The sequence below is a fragment of the Acipenser ruthenus genome, chromosome 8 (assembly GCF_902713425.1).
Source record: "Acipenser ruthenus chromosome 8, fAciRut3.2 maternal haplotype, whole genome shotgun sequence".
Classification (NCBI taxonomy): domain Eukaryota; kingdom Metazoa; phylum Chordata; class Actinopteri; order Acipenseriformes; family Acipenseridae; genus Acipenser; species Acipenser ruthenus.
Window position 1 is genome coordinate 38,695,706 of NC_081196.1, and position 19,301 is coordinate 38,715,006.

At 37.7% G+C, this 19,301-nt stretch overlaps 1 protein-coding gene across 1 annotated transcript; it reads right to left on the minus strand.

Moving 5' to 3' along the window:
- Window positions 1–464: 464 nt before the first annotated feature.
- Window positions 465–18,240, minus strand: otc (ornithine transcarbamylase). Its single transcript, XM_034922432.2, has 10 exons — window positions 17,929–18,240; window positions 16,238–16,376; window positions 14,058–14,139; window positions 11,654–11,741; window positions 7,217–7,370; window positions 6,422–6,544; window positions 6,049–6,102; window positions 5,300–5,449; window positions 3,483–3,620; window positions 465–1,062 (listed from the first exon to the last, which is right to left on the minus strand). Exons 1-10 carry the CDS (start codon window positions 18,003–18,005, stop codon window positions 1,003–1,005), a joined length of 1,065 nt encoding a protein of 354 aa, XP_034778323.2. The 5' UTR covers window positions 18,006–18,240; the 3' UTR covers window positions 465–1,002.
- Window positions 18,241–19,301: the final 1,061 nt, after the last annotated feature.

The following is a 19,301-nucleotide window of genomic DNA, read 5'->3' on the forward strand; positions in this document are numbered from 1 at the left end:
AACATTGAGAGAACCTTAGAATGCAGAACCAACTGTGAATACACTACATCAGAGCATGTGCTCTGTATCACCGATATTGCAAAAGAACAAACCGACTTCGTAGTGGAAAGGATTTTTCCTGGATAATGCACAAAATGGTAATATAACCTGCAAAGAAGCCATACCTAAATCATCACAGATCAAAGTGAAAGGTGTTGTTATATTTTTCCTCAGGAGTTTCCAGAACACATACAATATGAAGAAGCCATCTGAAAAGTTGTATGAGAACTGAGCAATGGAAGATGCAGGGGGCAGAGGCATATTTACCAAAACATATTTCATGAGGCAAATATGCAAAACTAATTTAATACAGTCTTGCTATAGTAAGCGGGCACACTATGAATGTCACAATTTGAATTACAAAACGTGATCTTTGTAATAAATTATCTTAAAACGGGGAAAAAAAGGGTTCAGAGGATGTTGTGTTTTAAAAAAAGGGTTAAAAAAAAAAAAAAAAAAAAAAACTAAAATGCATCTGCCATGCACATAGATTCATCTTATAGGTCTCAAATGTACTACACTAGTTAAAGAAAACCTGTTTGGAAGCCATGCTTTCTGACTGTCTTATGCTTCCTGGGTCATTTCACCTGGAGAGCGAAATTGTCTCCACCCCTTTCCTTCCAATAACCAATCAGCTGCTTCCCCTATTGACTAACATGCTTTCAGTCAGTGAAATGACCCAGGGAGAATAAGATAACCCAAGAATAAGGCATAGAAACAGAGCTTCCTTTGACCTCAAGTAGTACAAGATATCCTGTTTTAAAATTCAAATAACACATGTTTCTTTTAAAACTGCACATCTGAGACCCATGTAGCTAATGCAAATGTAAAATTGCTAAGATTTCTGTAATTATATTGTTAGCTACAATTACTTTAAATCACAAGGTAAAGGCTATGATGCTTTGGAACACATCATCCAGAAGATTCTGTTGTAAAGAGCTATTGTTCTCTCTTCTCCATGGATTAGAACCTGGGCTTCGGTGTCTGAGGTGTGTACTCAGTTAGCAGGGAGACCATCAGGCCCTGGGAAGAGACAGATTAAAACGACTGTTAGCAGTAAAAAAAAAAAAAAAAAAAAACCTACAATGATTGTAAACACAAAAGTACAGACACTGGTAACATGGAAAAAAATATGTTTTACACATTCATATTCCAATATGAATGTGTAAAAATCCTCACCAAGTTTCTCAAAAGTTCTTACCAAGTACAAAGGACATATAAATACACATTTTACTGACTATTTATTGTATGTGCCAGATTTTCTTTTAAAAGTGCTGCAGTAGGTCATACATGTGTTGTACATATTCATAAAGATGCTCACCACTGAAAAGCATTTATATAAAAATAAAAATAAATTGTGAAATGTAAAATAATGGCATGCAGGATATATACGCATAGACTCTGGTCTGCAGCAGTTGTGATGCATAGTTCACCCCCCTAGTCTCTGTTAGTCGCTTTGGATAAAAGCGTCTGCTAAATGACTAATTAATAATAAAAATAATAATAATAATAATAAACAACAGCTTCAGTACCATATTAATAAAACCTTGGTCAAATGTTTACAGCTTTAAGTTAAAACAAAATATATTTGGTAAAAGATATAACATTCTTAACATCAAATCAATTACATTTTTAAACTCATGTTAGAACTACTATAATAACAGTAAAATAAGTGTTTCAAAGCTCTTTTCAAATTGTCCGCTCTAGTGCACAGACAGTGTAAGGGTTATTGCCCTCTTTTTTTTTTTTTTTTTTTTTTTTTTTAAGAAGAGGGTGATTCTTCACTTTGTCCCTTGAATTTGATGCATGGAACGACGTCAGTCATACCAAACAGGCATTTCCAAAATCTAGAAAACTGTAATAAGATGATGGTATGATGTCATCAATATTCTAGAAAAAAAGTTCCATTCTGGGTGTTAAAAGTCGTTAAACATAGCCTTAATTGGTTTTTAGTTGACCGCTGAGAGAATTATGTTTTCATATTCAAGTAGATGTTATGGCAAAACCAAAGTAACCTTCACCTACTGTACCCTCTGTAAACTGGATCTACATCCCATATTTTCATAGACGCATGTGTTAGGCCTCACATTTGTGATACACATCACAAGCTATCAGCAAATCGAGTTAATGGCTGCTTTGAAAATCCCCAGAGATCACACTGACTGCTAGGCCTCCACCCATGATGGTCATTTAACTAACACAGTCTTGCAAGGCTTACTGTCTTGGACTTGGAGATCATGTTTTTGGAGTGTAATGTTTATCCTCTATGACACCCATATAAAACATACAGAGTAACCAGGGAAACAAGTTACCTGTGGGATTTATCCCCTGAGAAAGTGGGACAGCACAGCTTACAAACCCTGATTACAGTAGCTTACAGTAATTGCCAAGCTGAAAAAATCATGTGAGCACTCGCACTTGCAGATGGCCAGAGACTTTACTGTTTAATACTTTTTCATTATTTTTTTTTTTTTTGCTGTATTAATTAAATATATTGCTATCAATTTGCAGGAAATGTAAGTAATAATACATTTTTTAAAGCACTTTACAAACAAGTCATCTACAGTGCATGGTTCAGGGACTGCGATTGGAAAATGTTTCACCCTTTATACACACAGAAAGTTTTACAAAGTAATTGTTTTGTGTCAATTTGTATTTCAGTGCAATTGTCAAACCAGATCCAGACAGATTCCCAAAGGCTAATATACTGCCAGCAAGTTCTCCAAGATAATGGGTATAGCATTATGAATGAATGCTGAGCCAGCACACAGGATTGAGAAACGAACAACATCACATGGTTTACTGCAGTATAACACGGCAGAGCATGTAAAGTTCAATACATTCCTAGTGCAAGCAAATAAAAGCTTGCAGTATTTTTTCAAAGGAGTCCTGTTTGTGGTATAGTGGCAATTCTGCGTTGCATCAGGTTACGTAACCGGTATGGTAACTGATCATTTTGAACTGAAAGACGAATCTCATAATTCCCCATCTCTCTCAATTGTTTTTTTTAACCTTATTAATTATACATTTATCATTTTACCCATCTACCTAAAAAATACATTGACATTTTAATATTTTCTTCATAAACAAAAAAAAGTATTAGCAAATATAATGTACTTCTGTAAACCATCTCTTCAGTTTAAAAACATATTTGAGAGGATGTGCGAAAGTTCTCATCCTCTTGTTGAAAGAGAAAAAAGCCAACAGCGCCATCAGTGCAGATTAAGCGATTAAGGGAACATCTGCAAATTATAATCAGAAAATGGAATGGACGTTTCCTTTAATTAGATACTTATTTTTGAGTTAGTAAAAGGCACATTTAGAGGGAATAACAACAAAAAAGACATTGTTTCTATTGGAGGTAGTGGTTTTGATTACAGAGTACAAACATTGCAGCCTTCACACGATAGGAATGTTCGATAGAGCTTTAGGGCTGCCCTTACCATGATCGTCCACTTCCTGTTCTCTGCCTCTGGGAAGACCAGAGAGCGCTGGGAGTAGAAGACCTCGTCATCCACTTCCTCCTGTTTGCGGGGCAGGCAGTGCAAGAATGTCCAGTCCGGGGCAGCCACCTTTCCAGTCTGAGAGAGGCATGGCAAAAACAAGCAAATATTTATTCTGTAAATTGCATTAAAGGCTTACTTTAAAGAAGGGCCATATTCAATTTATGTTCATCAGGGTTTGTCAACTGAGAGCCAAGTGGAAACCAATTTCACAAAACTCATTTAAATCTCCTAAACCTCACCAACCACCACACAGGCATGCGCACACACACATACAGTTATCTTTTGTTATATTCTGTTATAGCCAGTGGTCCAGATAAGATGCATACCTGCCAAAAACAGTAATGCACACTAAATTTAAATTTAATGCATAAAAATATAGCAATTTTGCTGCACAGCTTGTCTGTCTCCCTTAAAACTTCCACTAACAACTACATCTCCCAGAATACAATGTCTTCAGTTACTAGGAAACTGAACACAAGAAAAAACAACCCAACAAACATTATCCAATCTCTGGCTAGCCCTGTTGTCTTTGCAGCCAATCACAATAAGAATAAAAAAAATTCGAAGCTACACAGGTTGAAGGGTAAACACCCCAGTCCAGCTACAAATCCAACTGGAACCATCGTCAGAGGCAACCTCTAAAAAAAAGGTGACTATATATTAAACAAACTGTTTTATAACTTATTATGCATTTCCTTATTTTATTTATCTGTATGGCTTTATATTGAAGTTTTAACATGTCACTGAGTTTAAGAATACTGAACGCAGTAGGGATTCAAGGAAATGCATGCACATGGATTAGGGAGTGGTTATCATGTAGAAAACAGAAAGTACTGATTAGAGGAGAAACCTCAAAATGGAGCGAGGTAACCAGTGGAGTACCACAGGGATCAGTATTAGGTCCTCTGCTATTCCTAATCTACATTAATGACTTGGATTCTGGTATAGTAAGCAAACTTGTTAAATTTGCAGACAACACAAAAACAGGAGGAGTGGCAAACACTGTTGCAGCACCAAAGGTCATTCAAAATGAACTAGACAACATTCAGAACTGGGTAGACACATGGCAAATTACATTTAATAGAGAAAAGTGTAAGGTACTGCTACTACTTTTTCGACCTGAAAAAAGAAACAAGGACCAGGGGTCACAAATGGAGATTAGATAAAGGGGCATTCAGAACAGAAAATAGGAGGCACTTTTTTACACAGAGAATTGTGGGAGTCTGGAACCAGCTCCCCTGTAATGTTGTTGAAGCTGACACCCTGGGATCCTTCAAGAAGATGCTTGTGAGATTCTGGGATTAATAAGCTACTAACAACCAGACAAGCAAGATGGTCCGAATGGCCTCCTCTCATTTGTAAACTTTATGTTTTTATGTTAAAATTAATTTGCAGAGTCACTGTCACAAAAAAATGCACTGAGCCGATAAAGAACCTTGTAGAACAGATGCGTGGTTGTACAGTAGTTCAAAGTAACATTGCAGTTAAAATGGAAAGCTAGTTTTTTAAAGCCTACCCCATTACCATTAAATATTGTACAGTATTTACCAAGATTACTCAGACTTCAAGGTAATTTTACCCTCTCAGTGTTAAAATTAGAGGGTAAGTTACTCCCAAACCTTATCTGGAGCGCTGGTTATAACAGGTATTTTCTTTCAGTGAACATAAAATGTATCAGTGTGCATTCAGTATGTCAGTCTGTGTGAGAAAGAGAGGGGGCAGTGAGTGGTGATACATAAAAAAGATTTTTGTACCTGCATGGTAATTTGGTAACCATGGAAATCCTTCAGTTTCTGTTTCTTCTCCTCCTCTTGGCCCATACTTATCCAGGTGTCAGTCACCAACACATTGCTCCCACGAGCCGCTTCCAGAGGATTGTTTGTAAGGAACAATTTGGTACCACTCTGATTAAAATAATAACAACAGGAGCAATAAAAAGCATTAACAACAACAAAACACTCGCCATTACTGAAACAGTTTGGTTAGGCCTAAAAATGTATTATATTGAACCTCCTTGATCCTTTCAGTACTGCGCCAATGGTTTCCACGGTTACTCCAGTATAAAATATGAATGGCACATGAATAGTCAAAGAAAAACATCACGCATGAGCATTTCAATTGCAAAGAAGGGGCGGGGAATCTAGGTTGCAGGCGGTTGCTGCCAATGTTAATTGAATGATGTGTTTTATGCTCCAGATCAGGGATGGAAAATGCAGTTTGAGCCCTTACAGGTTTGCACGCAAGAAGATATCAAATTCAGAGATTTTTATTTTCTTACGTTTCAAAAATTTGCAACCAGGATTAGTCATCCTGTCCACAAATTGAACAGAAATTGACTGCACAGGAAGTGATTACGTACCAGGAAGTAACTTTAAATGTAGCCTGATTAAAAGAAATAAAAGAAATTCAACACTAAAAAAAAGTTAGAATGCGTCTAATATTATCACATTACCTTGAATCAACACATACATTTCATAGGTAGACAAAACAAAACGTATCCTACCTCTTTTGACAATTTCTCAGCTTCTCTGATTACACTAGCATCAGGCTCATATCCCTGAGAAGAAAACACAATTACAGTACAAAACAATGTTTTATTACAATTGGATAAACCGTTCTCTAGATGTGTGCAAAACACTTATAAAGTGCAACCACCTTAGCGGGGCAGAATGTAGACAAAATCCTTTTTTTTTTCTTTTATATGTACCCCTGGGTTTGAACGTGTACTGTATATGTAAAAGATATTATTTTATTCATATGTCGTTATTAAATTAACTATATGTTCTGTTATGGAATAAAGACTGGTTAACATTATATGTTGCATTACATTGTTGGTCAGCACACAGACACACACACTATATTCTTTAAAGGCTTACCCTTGGAGTAGCAATTCTAAGATGGACACCAAGTTTCGCAGCCGCCATCATAAAAGAGTGTAACACGTTGTTACCGTCTCCAATCCATGACGCCGTCAATCCATTTAAATACCCATAGTGCTCCTTAAAACATTTTCAAAAAGGTCACAATGAAACATTTATATAATCTTACTTAACTTATACATACTCAATATTCAGATTTAAATATGCCATATTATATTATATTATATTATATTATATATATATATATATATATATATATATATATATATATATATATATATATATATATATTTTTTAAACCAATTACTATATAGAAACCTGACTAGAGCACAGCTGAGCAGATGTGCAGTTCTGTGGAGTGACAGGCTGAAATTCATTACATTTGCTTCAGCATTTCACAATCACCCCTCTGGGATACATTGTAGAAAAACTACTAAATGAATCTACATCATTTTTATAATGGGGGCTGTATACCACAGTAGTACAGTATCATTCACAAGGGCCATTCACAAAGCATGTAATACTGTGCTAACACAGTTAACACCACTTCCTACTTGCACCTGTAGGAATTGTTTTTGCTATTTCTGCAGCATTAGCAAAAATAAATTCTTGTTACAAAAAAGATGCCAACTTAGTGTGGTGGTAATTGCTATGTGCTTATGGCCCCTCGTATGTTGAAGACAGAACACTTTCTAATGAGATAAAAAAAAAACAACTGAGTGTTGCTTGCTGGGCTTCTGAAATGTGTAAGTGGCACAACACCAGTAAAGACAATGTTGATGCTGTTTATACCTGAAGGGTGAGGAAGTCTGCTAGGATCTGGATGGGGTGGTACATGTCTGACAGGCCATTGATTACCGGGATAGAAGCCTCTTTGGCCAGCTCCTCGATCGTGGACTGGCTGTAAACCCGGGCTAGGATCAGGTCAGTCAGTCCAGACAGCACTCTGCAATCACATAAAAAAAAAGCCGGGACGAGTCCTTGCTATCAAATACATGGTAAAACGGTTATATTTGAACAAATAACAATGCAAGTATTTCAATGCAAGTGAAATATGTCAAGTTGCTTTGCTAGTTACAGGAGTTTTATCTCCGACTGGGTACCTGAAATACCTGACAGATTAAACTTCAATAATCCACATTTAAATGTAAAAATACAGAAGTTTAGAAAAGACCTCTGTCAGATAGCTTCGGCTGTCAAAAAGCACTTTCCATGCCCAGATGGTGTAAAATGCTTTACAATGAACAGCTGCATTCAAGAGATTTAGAACAAGAACAGCGAAAAACAAGGTTTGTGTTTTGCACACGTTGTACCATTAACATAATGCTCTGAAAACATAAAGAAAATAATTTTAATGAAGGGCTGTAACTCCAATAAACCAATGTTGTCTTTCGCCAGTCAAATCGTAGAGTGCCTAAATAAAATTGAGTCCCACAAACAGATTTTTTCCCTCTGTTGCATCTTCTTTAGCAGCCGCAACATTGTTTACCATCAGGGTTTAAGGATGACTTAAATCGCGCAGCAGATTCCCTAGTTAGATGAGGAGCTGATAATATCTCTTCAGCCAAAGCAAGCATGGTAATTTAAGACAGTACCATAATGAAAAACAGTAATGTAGTGTGGGTTTTGTACTAAAGCAGGGTCAGTTGTTGCAGGGAAAACAAAGCTTATTTCTCATACTGACCAGAAAGGGGAAAACAGAACACACAGAAGTACTTGGGACTGTAATTAGGAAGTGTAGTGCTGAGAAAAAAAAAAACTAAATATTTAGAGAATTAAAAATGAAATTCACAGTGGGTGGTGGGACAGCCCCATTGGACCTATGCGCCACGATGAGATTGGTGCCCCCTACCTAAAAACTAATTGAAAACCCTGTATATACTTATAATAATCATGTTAATTGCCTAACTCTTTCTTGCCGGGAAGTGCATTTTTTTATATATGTAATGGCTGAGAACTTTCAAGCGAAGTAGCATCTGTTCTTTCTATAAAATAAAAGTGTTACTGACTGTCTGCCAAGTCAAGATAGCCAAAACATATTCAAGGTCTATTTTGGAGACGGGAAAGATAATGAAGGGGTGTGAGAGGGGAGGGATTTGGACTGACCGTCAGGTGCATGCAGGAGCCTGTAGGGGGTTCGTATTCTCTGTGTATTCCCACGCTGTCAGGCAATGTTTGTTGACGGGACTCAGCTGTGAGGAAGTCGGCTGACGTTCTGTCATTGGCTGGGGGGGTGGGACGACACGGGGTGAATGAATTAATAAAAAGGCGCTGTTTTGTATCCTCTCTGGCTCATGCAGGAAACATAGTGGAACGTGACTTCACGGCCGAATCCTGAAGAGACGAAGTGGCAATTCAGCGCAAGGCTTACAGACTCGGGGTGCAAGCAAGGCACACGGGTTTATTTACTGTGATACTGTTCTTAGTGAGTTTAACGGGACTGAGCCGTCCCACAGTGTATGAGAGGGTGCAGAGCAGTGCCTGTTCCTCAGGGTTCCCACCACTAGAGGGAGCAACGAGCCTCGGTTAAAAAACCTGCACACTTTATTTTGTAGTTTTCCCTTAAAGTATTTTGTTTTCCTTTTTCCTTTTGCCTTTTTACTTATTGTTCCTTTGGATTACACACCTGTGTGTTGTATCAAGACGGGGCACAATACCATTGTTGGTAGAGTGCCCAGAACTATAACAAAACACCTGCCAACCAAGCTCACCCTAATAAATCTGGGCGCCTGTACTGGAGTTTCATATTTGAACTTTGTGTCTGTCTTGTGTCTTCCCACACCCTACCACAAGGGGACATTGAATATTTCTGAATGTGAAAGGTCGCTGCCACCTGTTGCTTTGCCCCAGCCGATTAGCTGCTTGAGGATGACGCAACTAAGACATAAAGTAAGGCAGATAAAAAGGTTGGTTAGCGTGCAAGACTGGCACACACACTTGGGAGGACAGAACGCAGAGCTAGCTGATCTTTTCCAAAGCTACCAACTGTTGAAGGACAGACGCCGGTTATATATTTGAATACATTTATAAGTGTTGCGATTCTGACAAAATGTAATTGTTGTGCTTTCCTCCTTCTTCGGCAACTATTCTGACATCATTAAAAGGTACAAGCATCCCACTCCTGGTACCATCATCCTACATGTTTGTATCACTTTAAAAAGTAGAGTTGTAAAGCAGTTTAGGTTTTAAAATACACCTAATCAACTTCTGAAAATATGTTCACTGCCACCCATTCCCCACTTTTGTTTCAATTTATGATTTCTTGAATTCCTCTCCTTGATGTAGGTATTATATTTCCCACAGTGCTCTCTGTGTTGGACATACAAATCCACATTCAGTAGAAACTTGTACAGTATCCACAACTTACACCGTACAGGGTTATTTCGGGCAGCCGTTTATATCGGGCAAATAGCGTTTGCCATTCCCATTGATTTCAATAACAAAGCACGCTGTATATTTCGGGCAAACTCAGCTGTTTGGATCTCATTATGTGCCATTCACATAGATTTAAATAACAAACACATTGCTTATTACTGTAGTAATCACTCTTACTAATCCACCAATCAGCTGTTTTCACCTTGTTACCTTGCCATTCACATAGATTTCAATACAAAAGGCAGCACTTTACTGTAGTAAAAGCTTGACAGCTCAGTCAATCAGCTGTTTGCACCTCGTTACTGAGCAATTACCCCTGTACTGTTCCTTGGCTATTTAATCCCTATACGCAGTGTCAGGTTTACAGTTTGAAAAAACAGCACTGACTGCAACAGCAAGCATGGCTGGAAAGAGAAAAGCGATGTGCATCAGCATGAAAATACAGAGTAAATAAAATGCTTGTTAGATGCTGAGCGTTTGCTAAAGCATGCTTGCAACTCTGTCAGTCAGCAAACAATGCAACGTTGCTTCAAAAAAGCTGGGGTTTCTGTAGTTGAGGAGGAGAGTGATAATGAAAACACAACCGAAACTGAAACTCTGACAACACCACAGGGGATGCCAGAAGAAGAATTCTCAGCTGTGTCACCTTAGCGACTAGGACGCTCTGCCTGAAACAGACACCGATGACGTAAGGATTTTCTGGAAAATGCTGAAAGGTTGCCATCCATACTTGCAAAAACAGACTGTCCTGATGCGTATCAGAGTTCTTCGCTGGAAACAATTTGCAGTAATGTAGCCTCCCTGTTCTGTACATTTCTGCACTTGCATTTCTTTTTTGCACATACTTTTTATTACATTCATAGGTTTTAATACATCTTTTGTATTAGTGTAATGTATGTCTTAATAAAGATTTTAACTGCATACACGCTTGTTTGTTTTGATTACTGTACTGGCGATTGGGGACATTTTGAATGTCAGGTTATTGTGTGGGAGTTTATACCGTCCATCGCTTACTGCGGGCGAATCACGTTAACACAAACGCACCCGTTCTAAGTTGTGGCAACTGTACCACTGTGTTGGTCAGCTAACCCGCGTTGTCAGTAAACCCAGTTAGCACAAGCATGCTTTTGGAATTGGAAGTGCATTGCTCTCTAGTGTTGTATATCTTCAGAAATATTTGAAAGTGAAGAAAATGTGTTAGAAACGAAACAAAGGAAATAGTATCACAGTTTAAAAAAATAATCCTCCAACCCTGTGAGGGAGTTTGTATCCCAACCCACTGAAATCGGGCTTTAGGACCCTGGAGGCTGATCTAAAATTGTTGTAGCATGGACCCTATTTCTAATGCCGCAAAGGCGAGGTTTGTGTCCCATCTTGGTAAGGTCGAAGGCAATAAACAGTAGTGTGTGGTTTGTGATGGTTCCACCAATTGCTTTGGGATAACAGATGACTGCACACACTATACAGTTTAAAAAGGGCCTGTTCCTACAAAATGAGGAAGACTACCAGGGAACTGGTGCAACTGGAGCGACTGGTACAGTGCTGTTAAAAGAACATAAATATCTAAGGTAATCTTTTATTTTGAGTAACTTGGGAGGTAAATACTTAATCTGTAAGTATTTAGCCCCCCCATCTTAGATCAGAGATGGCAGAGGCAAGCTTCTGGTATTGTCTAAGTGTAGGTTTTATTTGTTATTAAATGCTTTGGATATAAACCTCAACTACTGTTTACTTTCGTTTAATAAACAAGGCAACATTACTTTATTCAGTTTTTGGACTCTCTCTCGTTCGTACACCACACCTCCAGCATTCACCCCCACTCACTCACTTAACGGCCAAATCCCAAGCTCTAACCTTGCTGTGTCAGCGGTACTCTCGTTGGTTCCCAGATGAATGTCTTGTGTGGTGAGGAAGCAGGGGTGCCCTCCCAGCAGCGCAAAGCCTTAAAAAAAATTAAACATTCAGGGGAAAATGAATTCTTTGTAGTAGTGACCACAAGTGACAAACTAAATACAGACTCAAACAATGTCCATGTTGTTTAAGCCTCAATTCACAAGCATCTGGCCAGCTTTGATAAGACTGAAGGCCAGAGCTCCATAGTTTGTACTTGCAGACAGCTCATCCCAGACTAGGGCTTTGAATGGCGCCAATCTTCCTCTGTTGTGCCATATTAGGGAGAGGCGAGAGGAGGTCAGCCGTCGAAAGTGTCAGTGAGGGATGCAGAAGATGGGGTTAATCTGGTTTAAAGCAGAGGTCATGAATGAGTCTACAGTATGTGTGTTGAATCTGTCAGCTCTGCAGTTCTGTTGTTCCAGCTGTAGCTGGCCATACCAGATTCAGCACTTTTACATATAACGGGGGTGACACAACTGTCAGTAGAATTTAGTCCAAGTTTATGATGCTATATTATACTAATACTAATATTAATAAATATTAATACTATATTAATTCACCAAGGTCAGCCACAATAATTCTGAGATATTATCTATATTAGAACCTTATATACAGTATGTATTGCTATTTAGTGAACAAAAAATAATTGCAAGTTGCACCTGGGAGTTCTAGTTCTTTTTGTAAGAAACAGTAACACACTATGCAAATGGAACACATCGTCGTTTTCCGATAAACATGTATCCTGTGCGGGACGGTGAACACATTGTTCCAGTGAAATGGCACAAGCTCTTATCGTTTCATCAGCCGTTTGTTCCTTTCCATTATACAACCCTTGCTTTTGTGCCCCTTTAAATGGTAAAGAATTGAGAAACCCTGTCTGTAAACATTCTGTGATTTTCCTGTTTAATGTAAACTCTGAATCAACTCTTGATTCAACTCTTAAAATCAAGTTGTACATAGTTGGTTTACATAAGCAGTTTGCAATCAATAGCCTTGTCGTTCATGGTGCGTGGGTATAGCGCTTTGCCGTCTGTGAGAATTTAGCAAAACTCATATGAAGTTGTTGTTCTTGTTATCGGGGTTTCTGCTGACCTTAATTATTATTATTTATTTCTTAGCAGACGCCCTTATCCAGGGCGACTTACAATTGTTACAAGATATCACATTATTTTTTACATACAATTACCCATTTATACAGTTGGGTTTTTACTGGAGCAGTCTAGGTAAAGTACCTTGCTCAAGGGTACAGCAGAAGTGTCCCCCACCTGGGACTGAACACACGACCCTCCGGTCAAGAGTCCAGAGCCCTAACCACTACTCCACACTGCTGCCCCTAATGAAGTGAAGAAATGTTAGTCGTTAACTGTTAATGTGCTTTGTCTCACACCACATATCACACTAGGGAAGTAAGACCAAATTTGGTCAAGGAGATTACGTAAGCTAGCTGTATATGTGTGCTGTACAAAGTAATTTCTTTGCTCAGAAAAACTACATCGACACTGACGTACCAGGGCAGCTCAGAATAACATCAGCCGATGTCTTGTGAATGTATCACGTGATTTACTTTGTTCCTGAATAAACTCTTCTGATTGAAACTACCTGAAGAAGACTGGCTTATTATTTTTAAGAACAAATCGAACCTTACATTTTAAAAAGAAAGACCATTCTGAATGGTCAAGGGACCGTTAACTGTTTTGGTCACAGTTTAAGGTTTTATGACAAAGCCATGTGATTTTCTATCACACTGCAATGTCAGTTTGCGTGTAAAGTGAGGGCTCAATGGCACAACACACCATGAAGACAGCTGTAACAAGCACATATTTCAGATACGGTATTTACACTTGCAAAACAATATGTTGCTCTTTAAAACCCCCTGCCCCCCCGGGTCCCACTGAAGGGAATCTGCAATCACTTACCCCTTGCTAACTTTCAATAAGAAAGCTGTTGATGAAATATAATTTTATAATTTAAAAAAAAACCTGTAACTTTCAATATAAAGCCAGAAGCTCTAATAACCTTCAGCTCATTTATAGAAGCTCTTCACTGCAGCAGTGCTTAGTGTTTAGATACACATCCCTAGACGGTCTCCATTTCAAGAGCTTTTAAATGAAAACATGTATTCTGGGATCTTCAGACATTGTCTTACTCAGACAACACAGCATGTGCACTGTGCCTTTGCGCAAGATGGCATGTACAGGTATGACATACTAAGGTTTAAAGCATATTCTTAAATGAATACAATCCAAATTTGAACCCAACAGTGTACATGTACAAAACTTTATCTAAAATCGTCTCAACTTGATGGTGGACTTATTTCTAATGGCATTCTGGGTACTTCGCTGCATCCCATTATGAAGTTGCTCACCTGTCTCTGTGGATATTCTTGTCCTGGTGCTCCTCTTTTCAAAAATCATGGCAATGGACTTGCCCTGAAGCAAGGGAAGAAACTGTAGACACAAAAAACACACACCTTATTTACATTAAAATAACATTTTTGAGTTTCTTATTCCATATATCAATTCTTGGTGTTAGAAATAAACACACCCTTGGAACAAGACTGCAACATTAATCACACCTACAGGGCCACACTACTCCATGTATATGAACTGTATGGTCCTAAATGTATAAAACCACCAAGCAGTCAGGACTCAGAAGATATAGCACAGGAGCAGTGCTCAGGAATAGCAACAACCTAGAAAAAGAGAGGCTAAAGAAAACAGAAGCACTCCAAAGAGCAACTCTGGTGGATGTTGAGGTATTGCTTGTATTTGTATCTCTGGTTCTATTTCTGTACTGGCTTGAAACATGGAAAGTAAAACAAAGTAAAACAACACACCACTTCTTAAGTGACCTTGACTGTAATTGAATATGGTCGCCTGGGAAAGCAAAAACCATCTTGGTTTCTTTCAGATTTACTGAGTGATATGTATTATGATTTTTCAAGGGGATCTCATCAAAAGTTCACCATGACATAAATCTGATGTGCTGTATGCATGTTAAAATAAAGTACGGCCAGACACAGATTCCAATACTTTCAGAACCAGTGGACAATAATATTGTTGTACGACAACTGGATAACCTTTTTTCTAGCTTTAAGTCAAGACAGTATCTTGCGTGAAAGAATGTCCAAATCAATTGTGGTTTTCTATCTATCTATCTCTATATATATATATATATATATATATATATATATATATATATATATATATATATATTGTGCGTTGTGCTGCTTTAGACCGAGTCAGAATCTCATGGGACAGAAAAAAGACAAGCATGTCATTCTGAAATGCCTTGCTTAAACAGTACCCAACTTCCTGGAAATGTTGTGTAGTGATTTTTATATATTTTTTGTTGCGACTTTGTTATGTGGAATGTAATAAACAAGAACCAAAACAGTGAGTTTTTTCCCCTTCACTTTACAACACCATCTCCATATTGGTTTTATTTGAAGTGTTTACAGTTAGATTTCAGTTTTCGTTTGCTTGTTCAGCTACAAAAAGGCACAAGTAAACATCATGTTATTACTTTATTAAAACGTGCCTATGGTCACTGTTTACTGCAAAGAAATGGCAATGGCAAGAAATAAACAAAACAACATTTAACTTGAACTGCTGGCATATATAGAACACTTTCTTTGATATAAAACATGTATGGATTTGTCAATCTGTAAGTATGAGCATTCAGTGTTTTATTTAAGCCACGTTAAAAACTGTATATATAAACACACACACACGTGTAAATTATTCTACATGATTTATTATATTATTTATTTTGGCGATTTTGTCAGGTTGAGATGAATTAAGTGTTCAGGTCCCAGTAATGTATAGACTGTCAGCATTAATATACCAAAAACTTTTAACTCGGCCAGGGTGTCCTCAGCTCACCGTGCACCGGCGACCCCTGTAGACTGGCCAGGTGCCTGCAGGCTTGCCTGTAAGCTGCCCAGAGCTGTGTTGTCCTCCGACTCTGTAGCTCTGGGCTGGCTGCATGGCGGGCCTGCAGAGTGAAAAGAAGCGGTCGGCTGACGGCACACGCTTCGGAGGACAGAGTGTGTTTGTCTTCGCCACTCCCGAGTCAGCGCAGGGGTGGTAGCAGTGGGCTGAGCCTAAATAATTGGGCATTTCAAATTGGGAGAAAAACGGGGTAAAAATTAATTGGCGACTACTAAATTTAAAATAAATAAATAAATAAAAAAATAGGACAGCCTGTCAGGCCTTATTGCATACATATACAAATGTGACTACCCTGTTGGACTAAATAAGAGTCAGTGTCACACAGCAATCAAGTGGTGCAGAACTTGATGGAGAGCCAGATTCATATGACACCTCCACTACATCCCCATCACATTGGATAAGATTGTGGGATACATCGCTTTGGTAAAACGAAACTAAAACCAAAATCAGTTCACATTAATTCAAAGAAAATTATTTCCCCAATATAATTTGTGCAAGGTCCGAAGTTAAACCAAACTGCAGGCAACACACCCCACTCAAAAAGAGTTAATAGCGTGTATCAATGTGTATTATGACTGGAGGCGGTCTTTACCTGTCCTTTGTTTTTTAATCTGTGCTTCAGGTCCGCTGCTGTCCATAGGAGGTGCTTGATTTCCTCTGAGTTAAAATCTTTTAGAGTCAGAAAGCTACGACCTTTCAGCTGGACAGCACTGAATGTAGACTGTCCTCCTCTGCAAAAAAAGAAATAAAACAAAAACCCAAATATATTTTACTAAGTTAACACAGAACAACAACAAACGGAATAACATTTAATATAACAATTAGTATAACATTTTATTATGTTCTTATCCTTCCACCTCTTACATGTGCAGCAGGTAACTAGCCCCCAACTGTCCTTACACTTACAACTTAGGAATCTGGACTGGAAGCAGGACCTCAATAATGCTAGCACAGGAAACCAGGAAAAAGATGTCTTAAATGTGCCAATATAAACTGGAAAACTAAAAAAAGGAAAAAATAAAACAATGGGGTTACTACGACAACGTTATGCTAGCAAGAGTTTTGGCCATTATTTCCAAGGCTTTAGGCCCTATTCATTAAACTGTAATGACTGTTTAAAAGAATGTTTTGATTATGTAAATTAAATTTGCAGTTCACAAAACCAATTTCAATTGTTTAATGAGTGTTAGCTGTGATTTATCACGGCAGTGCCTGCTCGCATTAGGAACCCTTACTGCACATGCAGCAGTGACAAGCCAGAGGTCTCACTGTTTAACACAATAAGTAGCAATTATTATTATTTTATTATTTTAAATCAGAACACAAGCTTTATTTATGTAATTTGATACATTGCAGTTAGACTTCTACAGTTAACAAAATTAGAGTAAGTTATCATAACAATATAGTTAAGAGAGAACATTAAAACAGATAATGCTCCAAAAAAACACAAAGTAGCTTATCGTCAAATGAGGACAATGGCACATAATGGGTTAATATCTCACGTGTATGAAACCCTACATCAGGGGTTTCCAACCCTGGTCCTGGAGAGCCGCTATCCAGCAGGTTTTATAGGTGTCTTTACATCATCAGTGGCTAATCTGGAACACCTGTCAATCTTGACTAATTAAGCCAATACTTGGTTCAATTAAGTAACAGAGATTGGTTGAAACGAAAACCAGCACCCACAGTATGTCAGTATGTCAGAAGCTCTCCAGGACCAGGACTACACACTAGTAACTTTTCATATTAGGAAGGAGTTGGCTCTGCAAAATCCCCACAGTAAATGCTCACAACATTGCTCCGATATACCCCTCACAAGCTTTCCCCCATCCCAAACACTCACCAACATAATCTAACCCATATGAAGCCTACCATAAAACTGTACTTACTATTCTATTTGAATTTGTTTTTCCTCCAAGACTTGCACAATACTATAGTTTACAATGCTCCAACACAATTACTGATCTTGCATTTACAATGCTTTCACTAGGCTATGTTTTTACAAATTGAGTCACCATAAAGTCATACATTTCTCTTAAAAATCACTGTATACTATTAAGCATAACGTTGAGAAGCCCTAATGCAAACATGAATATTTTTTAAAACCCTATTGTGCGCAAATGAAGGTACACTTACAGCAAGCACGATAAACTTAACGATAAGAAAATAACATGGAGTGCATCTTTTACCTAATATTAACGCGACAAAAAAGGTAATCTAATTTTTTTAAAAACATAAAAAGAAATGGCTACAAATGATTATCAATTAATTATGTCGACTTACCGAAAATTTCTCGCATGGTAATTGCAAGATTTTATGGCGCTTGTAACAATATTCCTAACACTAAAACATAACATCATTTTGTCGCACGTGGAAGCTCTTTTTGTTGGTCCTTAATCCCGTCTCTGGATGAATATAGTACTCGCTCTGTTAGCTTATTTGCTTTTCAGTTTTGAAAACTTTGCTATTTTTGTCTGACACAACGTATTGAACTTTTTAAAAGACAGCTAACCATCTGTACAAATCTGGGGCGTGGCTAACAGCGTCAAATATACTTAAATATAGGATTAGATCGGACACGCCCACGGAAACTCCAAGCAGCAGGATGCAAACCGGGCGGCCATATTGCCTAGGAAACTAAATTCCCTCACCTCGTCGAGGCTAAATTCACTCCGGGGAGATAGAGAATAGGTGTTTAGTTGTTGATTAAACTTTGACTTGTTCCGGTAATACTTACATATCAAAAATATTACGTGAAAATGTTGATTTACAAAACGGGTGTGTTTTTGATCGTTAAATAAAAACTCAGAATGAAGGGTGGCAATATATAGAGAAGGTCAGACACCTAATGAACAGCATAGGAGACGGGCGTTTTATATTTTCATATTAATAAATACAGTAAATACACCCGATTATTTAAACGCTACTCTGATGATTGACGGTGTTCTTTTAATAGGCATAAATACCAATACGTTGTAATGAAGTATAACTACCTTAGCTATATAAAAATATATATATCTACGATAACTACTACACCGGGAGCGTTTTTCGAAAAAGTAGGACGTTATATTATCTTGGAATATTACTAATTTATTTATTTGGCAGACGCTTTTATCCAAAGCGAATTACAGGGGTACAATTAATTATTTTTACATACAAATTCTGGTACTGTGTTTATTTTACTGCCGGAGCAATCTGGGTAAAGTACCTTGCTCGAGGGTTTGTGTAACTTTACATTGAAAATTATGGGGCTAACTATTCTAAAAGCTGTATCTAAAAAAAAAAAAATAAATAAAAAAAGTGCTATACTAGGATTTTAATAAGAACAAATAAGGGACCTTGTCTGCGCAGCTTGATAATTTAAATGTTATGTTACATATTTTCTTATCTCTTACAAATACAGATTTTATGTAAGGGAATAGAGGAAGAAATGTAATCATGTATCATTTGAAATTATATTAGATTTTTAATAGAAATGTAATAGTAAGATACATAGGAAATGGAACATATTATTATTATTTAACAGTGTAACATCAAATTAAGTCACATTATGAAGTTACAATGAATTTCTTTAGACAAAAATATTAAGTACAGTTCATCAGAAGTTAATTATGCCCAGTGTTAAACATGGTGGCAGTGTGATGGCATGGGCTTGC